Source organism: Crocodylus porosus, unplaced genomic scaffold, assembly GCF_001723895.1.
Source record: "Crocodylus porosus isolate Cpor-Errol unplaced genomic scaffold, CroPor_comp1, whole genome shotgun sequence".
Taxonomy (NCBI): domain Eukaryota; kingdom Metazoa; phylum Chordata; order Crocodylia; family Crocodylidae; genus Crocodylus; species Crocodylus porosus.
The window spans coordinates 253,039,501-253,053,159 of NW_017728886.1; the positions used below are offsets into that span (position 1 = coordinate 253,039,501).

Genomic DNA, 13,659 nt, shown 5'->3' on the forward strand with positions numbered 1-13,659 from the left:
AAAATCGGGGTGTGCAATCTGTGCAAGAAAAAGGGATACCAAAATGTGGAAACTGGGGCAAGGAGAAGGGACGCAGAGCAGTGGCAGCATTATTTACTGTGGCTCTGGGAGCCACAGCAGACAACGTTGCCACTTTTTCCCCTTCATTCCTCCACCCCACCACTAATTTTCCAGACCCATGTGGACCCTCCTGTCCCATCCATGCACTGGATCAGGTCTGCATGCAGGGCTGGTCCACAGCCAGACTCAGCACTTTGAGTTCAACCCAGCACACTGGCCCAGACTTGGCATGTCAGCTTCAACCCTCCACGACAGCTCTGGAGCAGGTGCAGGCAGTTATTTTGGCTGGAAGGCAACATAAGTTTTGCTCAGCTGTCAAGGACAGCACATGCAAAGTCTTTTAGAAGGTATCATTTTAACAATTTATAGATAAACAAATCATATACTAAAATTCAAACATCTACTATAGCACTTCAATTTTATTTAAAAAAGTAAATTTTATTCCCATTTGTTTTCAGGTACAGTGTATATAGAGGCACAATTGCATAATAGCTCAAAATAAAGTCTTACTCTTGTATACGGCAGGGGTGGAGGGGGCTGCATGTGCAACACAGCTCATCCAGGTGCTGCAGTGCACGTGCAGTCTGCAGCTGCCCCCATGACGCTCTGCATGGGGCTAAACCCTGCCCACTCCCACCTGGAGCCGCCAGCGCAGCGCTCCCACCCGTGCCCCCGCCAGCATGTGCGCTTCCCCAGCAGGGCTGCTCCTAGTGGGGCTGCAGCCGCCTGAGTGCTGCTTGGCTCCCCACACCATCCCCAGTGGCTCCCCCTCCTACGCCACTTCAGGCATGGGGGAAGCAACAGCTGGGAGGCTCTTGCCCAATGCACAGGCCTCCAGCACCACCTCCCACCCATTTGGCTGCTCATTGCGCTGGGTGGGGAGATGCGAATCTTTTCTATAGACAGCTTTAAGGAAAAAAAAGGCTGCATATTACATTCAGGGACTTGGTACATACAAGAATATACAGCGTTAGCATTTTAGAGTTCCTCAGAATGGTCATTTCCCCTTCAGTGTGCTAAATTTGCATTATAGCAGCTTCGTACCCATTCAAGAACACCAGAAAATTATTGGACCCATTCTAGTTCCTCTTCTCCTATCTTCAGTCAAATGCACAAGGACAACAGCAAGCATTGCAAAATTCAGATTCAGAAGTGGCTTTAGTGAATTAAAGGTGTAAGGTTTTTTAGATATTTTTCCTGGGATCCTGTTTTGACAGGAATTCTTCACCAGAGTTCACAGTGTTACTGTACATTTAATTGTGAAGGCCCTCAGATGCTGCATGGCTTTTTTAGGGTTATTTTTTTCAATTAAAAAACAAAACAGAACTGTGAGAACAGACGAAGTTCCTTTGTTATTAGTGGGATGAGCTGAATGGAAGCCATAGCGTTTTAAAATTATTTAATGCTTGTACTGCTGTAATCTTCCAAGCTAAATATTATCCCTAAGCACAGACAGGAACAAGAGAAGGGGAAGTACTTGAGGACAGCTCAACTTACAAGGTTTGGAAAGGAGCTGGTCAGTGACCCTGTTAAAACAGGAAGTGGCAGATGGCAAAAGCCAAAACTTTGTGAGGACATCTATCCCAGGTTAAATGTAACCTGATGTAGAAAGAGAAAGGGTTTTGTTAGTTGGCTGACTGGAGCTTGTTTCAGTTTGTTGGGGTTTTTTTGTTGCTGGGGTGGGGGGGGTTGGTTGGTTAATGCAGCAGCAGGGAAACCCAGGCATTTTTACACGAGTAAGCACTGCAGCACTGGGCACTTTGAAAAGCACCACTGAGAAAATAGTGGCAGCACACTTTTGAACTAAAACAGCTACAAGGTGTTTTAATTCAAAAGCGCGCTGACATACATTTCACCGCTTACACAACTGCACACTGTGCAGCGCAATTCGCCTCCGCTCATGCGTGGAGCAGACTCGATTAATGAAGTCTGCTCCGATGTGACGGATCTCCGGTGAATCACAAGGGGGAAAAAAAAAACAAAACAAAAAAGTGTGTATAAATGCCCCTAAGGTTTTGAACACCTTCAACTGCTACTGAAATCACTTGACATTCCCAGCATCATCCCTCCCATATTAGAATAGTCTAGAATTAAAAAAAAAAAAAAAAAAAAAAAAAAGACATTTATATCAAATGAACATGCAGGTAAAATAATTTAGCTGACACAATCACTGAGTTTGCCTAGACTAGGGTAGAAGTTGTATTTTTCACGTGGCAGCACTTATGCTCTTCCCATGATCCTATTTTTTTTTTTCCTGCTAAAACAACTCAGAAGTAAATAACATCAATATTAAAACTCTACAGTGAACAGGACCACAAGGTCCAGTCTGTATGTACGAGTTTACTACGCACAATAATGAACCACTCCACATTCACTAGGTCCTTCCTAATTTAAAAGCCAGCAAGTATAGGACAACACAGGGTACTGGAGGTCACAGCCCCCTAGTTTTATTATCTGAAACTCACCCCTTGAGCATCTCCACCCCAAAGATGCCAGCTCTGAGCAAAAACATAAAACTGCAGCAGACAAAATTGAGCTCAGAGGGCGGAAACAAGCAGAGGATTGCAATTCAACAGATAGCAGACTTGGTGTTGTACCTAATGAGATTAAGACCAGAAACCACCAATCACACTTCACCCTTAGGTAACTGCAACACTATTAGTTTTCCTCTGCATATGTATGCATGCATGCATGCATGCATGCATGCATGTGCGCACACATTTTTCTCCCCTCTAAAGCTAATGCTGATGCAAACAGATTAAAGAGTAGCCAGAGAGGGCTACTGCTGACTGACTGTGATAAAATGCTTTCATCAGCTAGAAGACTGGGTCTTAAAATAACATGTAGCTTCCAGTAAAACTATAAAGCAATTACAACTAAAAACCAGCGCACAGCTTCACAACACTTTAATCACACCACTTCCCATTAGTTAATAACACTGCCCCTCCAAAATAATGCTGATCCAGATGCCTATTACTTAAAAGCTCCCCCACCCGCCATAGTATCTGTTAACGCAATGACAACGTATAGCTGCAATTTAGAGCATATCCATCTCTAAACCCTCTCTCCTGGCAATTTTTTTTTTAAAACCTTGCAACCAGTATGCCACCGTTCTTGTATTTTACATGCAATGTTATTACAAAAAAAAAAAAAAAAAAAGAAGAGTTACATCCCTTCTTGTAAGAAAATGAATATTGCTAACATCACTTCATGTAATCGCTCACAGTTGTAATGTTACCATTTGTTCTTCTTCACGTAAAATCTATACTACAGCCTTAACCACAGGTCTAATACCTATATGCACTGGTCAAGAGCCACAGTGCACAGAAACAAAAAACCCCCCAAAACTAAAACAAAGCAAAACAAAAAAACAGACAGCAATATTTATTCAGGTATCTAACTCTTCAAGGAAGGAAACCGCAGACAGGAAAAGAACCACCCATGTCACAACAGAAAATTCTCACTCTCAAAATCTCTCACATCTATGCCTACTTTTGAAGAACTTAATCAAGTCAAGGGAGCTGCCATTAACACAAATGGCTTCAGGATTTCAAGTCCTGTTTACAGTAAAATATAAATAAAAAACCCACAAAACCTGAGGAGTCATGCTAGATAAAGAACCTCAAGAATGCCCCTTGATGATTACCATACAACAGGCTAGTCTCTGCTTCGAAGGGGAAAGGAGTGGGGGAGCAAAAGGATAAAACACAAAAAGAGAAGAGCCAGTAACTTGGAATTTTTGATTCTGTGCCCAGAACATCAGTTTCTAAAAATAAGACAAAATTCCCTTCTATCATTTCAGCTGAGGAAGGCGGAAGGGCAGAACAGAGCAGCTATACAACTTCAGCAGGATGAATTTACAGAGCTCCTTTTGTAAAGGATGTATTCAAAAAAATAAGACAAAGGGACGTGATGCGTGTCAGACATTTCAAATCATAACGGAAGGTTTAAAATAACCTGCAGTGACCTGCACAAATCGTGTTATTTAGGTTCTTTTGTTCAGTCTAGAACTCATATCCTCCTAAAGAAAAGGACCATCTCATTCAAGGATGTTCATTAACCCACTAAACATGGGCCAGGAGCAGAGAAGCTAGAGTCTGAATTTTTTCTCTTCCCCTCCCCCCACCACTCTCCCTTCTTTTTTGAAGAAACAAGCCAGAAGTAAGGACCACAGTGTTTCAGGGTCCTAAAACAAGTTTTTCAGCCTGGCCTCTGTCTCCAGTTTGGTCTCTTTTCTGCAGCGTACAAAACAGCTCTATCAGAGCTGGCCTGATGTCTGACCTGCATGAGCTACATAATTTGTTTCTAAGTTAGTATACTGCAACAATTTACACTAATACCATAAAATCTGGATCGCCAGATTTATTATACTATTTGGCACTCGTTTCAACTGTTACTATTCCAGCTCAGAAGAAGTGTGGCTTAGATAGCACATCACTAATGAACTCTCACACTAGTGATGCAGTATTATCAGAGAGTTAAATATGTATGTTTAACTCGTATGCGAGTTAAACCATGTATTTTTTATATACACACACACACACTTTTTTTTATATTTATATCATGGATGTATTAGGATCAAACAAAAACAAAATGCTCTAACCAGAAGCTACTGAAAGCTATGCACTGAATGGCTGTACATTTGTTTTGGAACAGTTTGTCAGCGATAAAACCTTCCTGGACACAGCACCCACAAGAAATACCCAACTTCTGCAGGGACATCCAAAGGCCTTCGGCATAGATAGGCAAGCTTTTACTCTCCCACTGACCCAGGATCCCCAGCTGCAAATCATTTGACTTTTACCTAGTCATAGAAAACTCTTGCAATTGCCCCATATGCACTTCATTCCCTTTCAAAGGCAAAGAGAACTAATTCTGGCCATTAATGGGCAGACAGAAAAAAGGGGCGCTAGGAGGAATGATAAGGGAGATTTGTTCCAGAAATAAAGTGCAGAAAACCGCCACAAATGTCTACCAACCCCAAGCTTCAGAATACAGGCCAGATTTTCAGCCGGTATAAGAACTGGCCCAGCTTTGCTGTCTTGCACCAATTTTCATCAGCTGATGATCTAGATGTACATCTCTTTTAAAGGTACTTAGAGGGCAAAGTGTCAGTTGGAGAAGAGACAGAGTTAGATAAATCTAGAGTTAAAATATTCTTCACTAACATGCAATTCAGACAGCAATTAAGAAATATTCAAATGATTTATGTCACCCATATTGTAGATTATAGGTTTCCATCTTTAAAAAAAAAATAGTTCCAATCTCTCCTCATTTGCTACATTTTCAAAGCACAAGCCCATCTAACAGATGTCTAACAGATCTGCTTGTCAGTTGTAACAAATTGGGCTTATCTTTTTTTTTTTTTTTTTTTTATTACCACAAATGGTATAAAACCGCACACAGCATTCTGTTAAACTAAATATTGACACATCTGCTTACCACGTGTGTTAGTAGCCATGTCAGCCACTTTCTGAAAGGCATCCAAGAAGGCAGCAGCTGCTACTACTGTAGTCCTGAAATGCATACAGATAACAAAACATTAGCAATGTCTCATTGCTGCCTATTTAATTGTTGCCAAAAAACACATTCAGGCTTATAAAAAGAAGCAAAAGAAAAAAAAAAAAGCTAGCGTGAACTTGCAGAGGCAACAGTGTAACAAAAAGACCCCCTATTTTATGTGTGATTTTAGCCCACTCCCCCCATAATTTCTTAATCTCTTCCTTGCTTTGTGCTGGCACTATGGACCGTGCTCCAACCATGCTAATGCCATGCTGTGAATTGCACAGAACAGGTGCTATTTCAAAAGGATGCAGCCAGCCCCTTCTAGCTGATTTCATCTGATGAACTAATATTAAGCAGTCAAACATGGAAAAGAATCTAAACAAATTACACTACGCTAATTAAACTACAAATTAAAGACACTGCTATTTCCAGGAGACACTTGTACATTTTTAGGATAAATGCCCAGATTAAGGAGCGATAACCTCTCTGCAATCCCAGCCCAATCTCCTCCTGAAACAGGTCATTTCTGAGTTCTCATTTGCAGAGCATCTGCTTCCCTGCAAGAGGAAGGGATCTCTTCCAAGATTTCTCTTCACACCGTCTGGCAGTTTAGGGACTAATGAGAAACTACTCCGACTTCCTCTCTGGTTCCCTAGCCAGGGCCAACTGTTTTGTCATTTTCCCCCTCATAGGCAGACCAGCACTGAATCAGAATTGGCAGTCTTGGTTACTGGATACACCCCAATCTTTATCCCTGAAGTTCAAGCAGCCTTAATAGCCACACGAATACGTGTGCATACACATGTTCTGGTATAGAAACCACGTAGCACCTACTAAAGAAAGCACAGGTGCCTGTACAGCTCAAGAAGAGACACAAAGCCATTACAAGCAAAAAAAACAAGCAAACAAAAGAAACCCAACCTCCCCCCCGCAAAAAAAACACCAAACACACAGCTGTCTGGTACTGGTGACAGCAACACCACAAGTAAGTTCCACATGTCTTTCCCAAGAGACAAGGTGATGAACATGCAAGAGCCAGTGGTAGCAAATCCTAGCGACTAATCAAAACTCATCCCATCATGTAACAAGACCCCAATGAAGAGGGCTCACTAGCCATTGCCAGCCTCTGAGGATGCATATACCAAGAGGTAGCAGTGTGAGGACATGTCTACAGCACCTGTGAGCTGAGAGATTTCCTCCTTAGCTACAGAGCTGCTGCCTTGTTTTGTCCAGGAAATGAACTCAATTGGGTTCTCTGGTTTAAACGACAAAAGACAACCTGCCCTTCATGCATGCTTCAAAACTGAGCACTATATCCATTTATCTAGAAAAAGTCTTAGAGGAGGGGTGGGCAAAATACAGCCCACAAGGCCCCTAAAAAGGTTTAGAAAATTAAAATTTGTCCATCTTTGGTTCCCATCAAAAATGCGCTGCAGCCACTCACAGCCCACGTGGGGCTGCCTGTGCCTGCTCAGGACAGCCCCACACAGGCTGCGAGCGGCTGCAGCAGGGAGCACCAGCCACAAGGTGGGTGAGGGTCCCCTTTTCCCTGGACTCACCACCAGCTCCTCCCCTGCTGGGGAGCTGCACGTGGGGCTGGGGGCACTGGGGCTGGGATGCACAGGGTCCACAGTGTCCTGGGGCCAATGCCAGCAGGGCACAGAGCAGGGTGGCAGGCGTGCAGGGTCCCAGCCGGCAGGGGCTCTATGGAGCTGGGCCAGCTCCCCACTCTCCCTGCTGGTGCAGCCTGCTCCCAGCTCCACAGACCCCTGCCAGCCTGCGCCCCACCAGTGCTGGCCCCAAGACATTGATCCCAAGACACTGGGACACTGGTCCCAAGATGGTGACCAGGGGGTGGGGCACCTGTCAAGGGACGGGTCTACCCATGTGGCCCTCGACAGTTTGCCAAAACCGGGTAAGTGGTCCTCCACCCAAAATAATTGCCTGCCCCTGTCTTAGAGGTTATGGGCCCTGGACTCTTACTCTCAAAAAAGATGTATGGATTCCAATATCTAAATTCAGTTGTTCTAAATAAGTAGTTCTTAAGGGACCTACACACCCCAGGTGTGCGCCAAAGCTTTCCTCCTTCTGGTTTAGAGTCTAGGTATCCTGATTTAAATGAAACTAGGACAGGACTTCAGGGATAAAACAAACTGGGGCAGAGCAGTACTTCATCCTGATGGATTATCTCTATATCCCCAGGTAGGTAGATCTTATGTTCCTCCAGTGCACTAAGTTCTTTAGGTGTTCTGGGGAGGTAGGAAGATTGAAATGAGACCCAGACAGCCAAAGGCCCTTAAAGAGGAAAAGCACCCATTACATTTTTGTCCTCAAGGGTTTCATTTCTCATTCCAGTCCAAGGGTGAATGTTCTCCTAGCTACCACCCGAAAAAAGCAAGATACATTAGCAGAGAGCTGCACGAGGCCTGGAAGTGCTAAGAAAGGAGCTTTGTAGAGGAAGTTAAACTTGTACAAGCAGGACGCATTTTCCTGAAGGTCTATTCCAGGTCTACCCTCCAATTACACCACACAAAGTAGTCATATACAGCTGGACTACACCATTTAGGACTTTTCTCCTGCTTTCCCCATCTTCTCAAAGACAGGGTTTGAGGATCTCAAACAGAAAGGATGAGGAGTGAGCACAAATCACCCCAGGGCTGGCAGGGGAGAACTAGTAATCAAGAACCATAGTTTCCTTTAGCTAACTGCCAACGTTCATCTATGGGTTTGGATGCCCTTTTCACATCCAGACTGTATTCTTAGATTCTTTCCAAGTTGATGGGTTAAATTTTAAATCTCCAGACTGGAATCTCCTTAGAAAAACCTCTGACAGGAAAATACCAGAGAACCTCCCCTCAGCTAAGATGATAAATGCTCTCCCTTTTCAGAGGTAGGGGACTGGAAATGAAATGAAGATGTAAGACTGATGTTTCCCAGAAGAAAACCAGCAAATTCTTAGATGCTAAAGCTGCCCGTGGACAGACAGCCAAGATGCACACAGGCCAGCAGCTCTGAGAGGCTGGATGGATTTACAGAAGCAGGAATATATTCTACAAAATAATTAATTGTGCTGGAACTCGATTTCTCAGGAAACAAAAGTCAGTGTCCTGTCCCAAAGGAAGCTGCTGAAGATGTTCCTCAGCGCCTCAAGTTTTCAATTATAGTAACTGAGGCCTGGGTCCAAAAGCTCTTGTTCAAGGACGTTTCTGTGTTGAGCTGCTAAGCATCAGACAGGTCAGGAACGGAGCAGCAGGGAGCAGTCCGAGTTTGGAGGTGCCGTCTGAAGTCCCTGCTCTCTCTGAAGAATTTCACAGCAAGAACCTACGACACTGACCTAATGGCATGGACTGCCAGCAAGTAGAGGTGTCGTCCCCTTTCAGAGGAATGAAGACCGCGAGCGGGGAAGAGTTGTAAGCATGGGCATAGAAGTAGGCTCACATCGGCTCCAACCACAGATATTGCCCAGTACTTTAAAGTACAATGGGCATAGGGATATGCAATTCAATTTGAATGGCCTACGCCCATATGAATGATACTGTGGCTGCTGTGGTTCCCCTGCTCTACCTGTGGCAGGTTAGGGTGGTACATCTGTGTGGTGTCAGGGTTGACAGTAGTCTTATGTATAGCTTAGATTATGGTTTCTATAGGATGGTTTGGATATCAATGATCCTGCCTCAGGTGGGGGGCAGAACTAGATGACCTATGAAGGTCCCTACCGGGATCCCCTACTTCTTGGATCCCATGATGCTATGACTTTGACCCCAGAGTTATTTAATAAGTTATTGTGGTAGAAACATTCAATTTTCCCCCTTCATGCATACATATGTGGAGTGCAAGGGGTCTGGAGCGACTGAATGAAGCTTACCTCAGCTGAGACTGCAGCTTCCCCGCTTTATTTATAAAGTCTTCCCAAGCTGGGTAGCTTCCCTGCAAGAAAAGAAAGGAAACAACAACAAATGTCATTTTGGACATTCAAAGTTCATGCAATAAGACGACTGACTAAAGCAATAAATGTAGTCAGTTTCTGCTAATTAAGCCCTGAACACATTTTTCTAACAATTTATCTGCCACCTGGTTTAAACAAACACACGAACCTAAAAACAAGACTAAAACTTGTGTTGGTCCTCAATTTATGCAACCTATCTGTTGAACACAAGCAGCAAAGTGAATACTAAACATAATAGCCAGGAGACCAAGAGTCCATCAGAGACTTATGAGCCTAGAAAAGTCCATTAGAACCTGATTTTTAATATTTAAGTGTCTAAAGAACGTCTGACAATCCAGGTCTGAGGCCAGGGGGACTAAGGTTCTCCATCTGGGAAATGAAGATAGTATTACACTACCATATTTCACAAGGGTATCACGGAAATGAACAGAATTAAGAGACGACGAGCTGGGGTTGCATAAATATCTAAAGATAGAAGGCAGACTCCCAGTGCCTGTCACTGCACCTATTCCTTGTGGCAAATACCAGGTCCCAGATCTCCTTTCGAGAACTTCTCGTGCAATTGTGCCATGTTACCAAAGGAAACCTCAAAAGCATCATCTCCCAAGGTAATGCTAGAAAGCTCAAACCAGAAGAGGAGAAATACTGGCACAATGCAGAAGATGAGGCTCTTGCAACAGCTGGTTTTTACTTGTGAACTACTCCAGAAACAACTGCTACAACTGACCTGGGAAAAGACTTCAGAACTAGAACTGGGAATGAGAAGGCCAATGATACTTTGGGGCAGTTCTTAAGTATATCAAGTCTTCCTTCTCCGAAACATCCTGTCAACTTTTTATGGCTTCTCAATATAAAAACCCTGACATTTTTTTTTCCTTTTCATGGGGGCTGGAGAGGGAGTTATGAAAAAAGCAAAGCATACTAAACAAACAGTGTCAGCTTTTAAGCTTTTCACAGAACCAACAAGCAAGTTCAAAGTCTTTGTTTTGACCAAGTCAAGAGAGCATCTACTCCAGAGTAGAGGTAACTTCATCTTTTGCTCGTCTTTCCCTCATCATCCTTAACGATACCAGTTGCCTGAGGGACAAAAAGCAAGGTTCATTTTACTACATGAGAAGACACTCACTCGCCCCAAAAAAAAGTATGGTTGAAGTTTAAGCAAGACAGATACCCAAAGCTAAAATTACTACATGCTACAAATGGAGTTGGGGTGGATAGATGTTATTAGCCTCAACAGGTGTCAATTATTTCCATCAAATTGGACAGGAAAATACTTATTATTTGTATTACCGTAGTGCCCAGCAGCTCATTCCAGAGCAGTACACCATTAAGACAAAAGACAATAGATGGATACAGAGGAGATAAAACGGGAAAGAACGAGGAAACAACAAAACAATACTGTTTAGCATAATAGACCCTGGTATTAGCACACCACTGGCCCAATCATTGCCAAGCACCCTCCCCACCCACAAAAAGAGAAACAACAAACCAAATTAGTCTTCAGATAGGGCATTATAAACAGAGATCACCCCACCCTCTTGCATGAACTCTGTACCAGGACTGCCCTTTAACTTTTCTGCTTATTGACATACTTGGCAGCAAATCAAGTTGTTAGGATGTTAGGTCCCTTATTGTTCCTATTGCCTACAGTCCATCAGATCGTAAGAATAAGAACCAGACCCAACCTTCCGTGGAAGCAACAACTCGAGCTCACGCCCTGATTCCAAGTGAAACAATGAGCATCTATCTCAATAAGTCTGACAAGATTTGCACTTCCCAATAAAAACAGAGACCTAATAGAAGAGCTGACTTTTCACCCCAACATTTAAAAAAAAAAAAGCCATTTTATTTTTTGTTTGAATCTACAGTATACAAGGAGATGGGTACAAAAGAATGTAGTAGTCCCCACTCAAAAGTTTTGTAAAAATATACAATTTCATGTATAATTGTAACTCAAGAGTTCCCAAGGACAAAAAATTCCAAATATTATTTCAACTCAGCTTATTAAAGGCTCAGAAACTACGTTTTTGACAATACTTTGTTTTACATGGTTCGTGAACTGATTGGAATACATTCCCCATCTTTGAGAAACGTCAGCAGAGAAAGACCCCACCATGAAGCTTACCACACGATTAAATTTTCAAGATGTTCAGACACTTGAATCTGAAGGTAAAAAATCCTGACCCAGCTGAAGTTAACAGCTTTGGCACTAACTTTAAGGAAGATGGGATTTCACCGCAAGAGTTATTTCATGCAGTGCCTTCCAGTCAGCAAGGCCCAATCTTGTTCAACATGAAAGAAAATGGTCAGTTTTATAGTTTTCACATCCAGAATTATATTGGAAACTTTGTTTTGTTCTGTTATAGCTAATGGCTCTGGGTGGTTTGCACTGGTATAACACAAGTTACACAAGAACTTTACCAAACCAAGGCCAGACTACACATCTGAAATGCAAGCATTTGAACTATTTATATACCTAAAAAGTCAGAGACACAGGTAAGCCCTTTACTGAATCCGGGCAGTGTCATCTATAACCCCTGAACAGGCATTTTACTTTTGCCGCACAGCATCACATGGAAAAGGGAAGGGGGAAGGAAACTCAAGAGCTAAACCAGAATTTTATTGTTAGACCCTTTACCATCTTCTGAACACTAGCAACAACATAAAAACACTTCTTTAAATTTAATGCACTACCCATAAGACAAAGCTGAAGAATCCTTAACTAAAGAAATGGTAGAACATTTATACTGACTTCAGCATCAACATCAAACAGCCATGGATGGGGAAAAAAAAAAACATGACTCAGGGGCACAATAAGATATACTGCCTGAAAGACAAGCCTTTGCAGGTGCATCCAGACAAGCGTGGGTGTGCAGTATGCAGCACCACTGACCCATCGGCGGTGCCACACACTGCACATGCCACACATGCAGGCACTCCCAGCACTGCTACATTGTGGCACCAGGGGTTTTTTGACCCCAGGATCTCAAAAAAACAAACAACCCCCAAAACAAACAAACAAACCCACACCTAAAGAAAAAAGTGAGGCAGCGCACATGGTGGCAGTGCACACCACCCAGAACTGAAGCCTGGCAATGCTCCAGCTGCAGGCCAGGCTCCCTGCAGCAAGGGCTCCCAGAGGCCCTGAGGATCCTAGGTAAGGGTGCTGGGGCCAGCACAGTTCCTGGCCCCAGCCTCCCTTCCTCCACCTGGGGCAATGTGCATTTCGGCACAGAGCACATGGCACTGGCATTCCCCGGGGACAAGCAGCAGAGGCACACATTGTGCCATTTGTGCCCAGGAAACACGCATGTTCCCCGCTCATGGGGATGCACTGTAGGGGTGCGACAAGCAGCTAATTTAGCTAGACAGAGAAGGGTTGCGCAGGAACACTCAAGCTACACAGAAATTTAATAAACAAGAGCAGAGTTAGGTTAACTCAAGCCGCAAACTAATTTGCATCTCCGCTACTTTTCCAACCTGGCCTCCTCTACATCCCAAACATCTGCCAGTATTGCTATGCTGTCCTGGGGAACAGAGAGATCATGCCCAGCAGAGGACCTATTAGTGCCAACAAAACCCCTGGTCTGTGTGAAGCTGTGCTGGCAGGAGGAGGCTTGCGTCTAAGTTTCTGCTGTTTCTTGCAAATGCTTCAGTGGACAAAGTTGGAATAAGAGTGGTAACAGGGAGATGGTACATGTAGACGAAGGCAGAGTATGAGCAAGCAGCACCTAAGCTTCAAACCACACCCCAGAATGGCTGGATAGCTTAATTTAAAGCATGACGATGCCAACTAGAGATCTGTACGCTGGGATGGGAGCTAGGTTAGTGGAACTGCTCGAGTTATACTCCCAATAGCAGTTGTCCTAGTTTCATATACATATATGAGTCATCGGTAATATCTGCAGAAAGGCCCAGCATTAAATGTGTAAGAAAGAGGCCCTTCCTCTCATCCCTACAGATGGGTTGTGCAGGTCTAACGCATCATACTGTTCAACATCTTCATTAACGATGTGGACATTGGAGTCAGGAGGTGGACTGGCCAAGTTCGCCGATGACACCAAACTTTGGGGCAAAGCATTCACGCCAGAGGACAGGCGGGTGATCCAGGCTGACCTGGACAAGCTCAGCAAATGGGCAGACGAGAA

The 13,659-nt window shown here is 43.7% G+C and overlaps 1 protein-coding gene across 12 annotated transcripts in view; it reads right to left on the reverse strand.

Annotated features, from left to right (window-relative positions):
• Positions 1–13,659, reverse strand: part of MTSS1 (MTSS1, I-BAR domain containing) — a 164,560-nt gene that overhangs the window by 131,493 nt on the left and 19,408 nt on the right. For all 12 annotated transcript variants that reach the window (XM_019552658.1, XM_019552647.1, XM_019552661.1 and 9 more), the window contains exons 2-3: positions 9,431–9,492; positions 5,503–5,576 (exon numbers count right to left, since the gene is read on the reverse strand). In XM_019552658.1, coding sequence (XP_019408203.1) covers positions 5,503–5,576; positions 9,431–9,492 — 136 coding nt within the window. The remainder of the gene's footprint in view (positions 1–5,502; positions 5,577–9,430; positions 9,493–13,659) is intronic.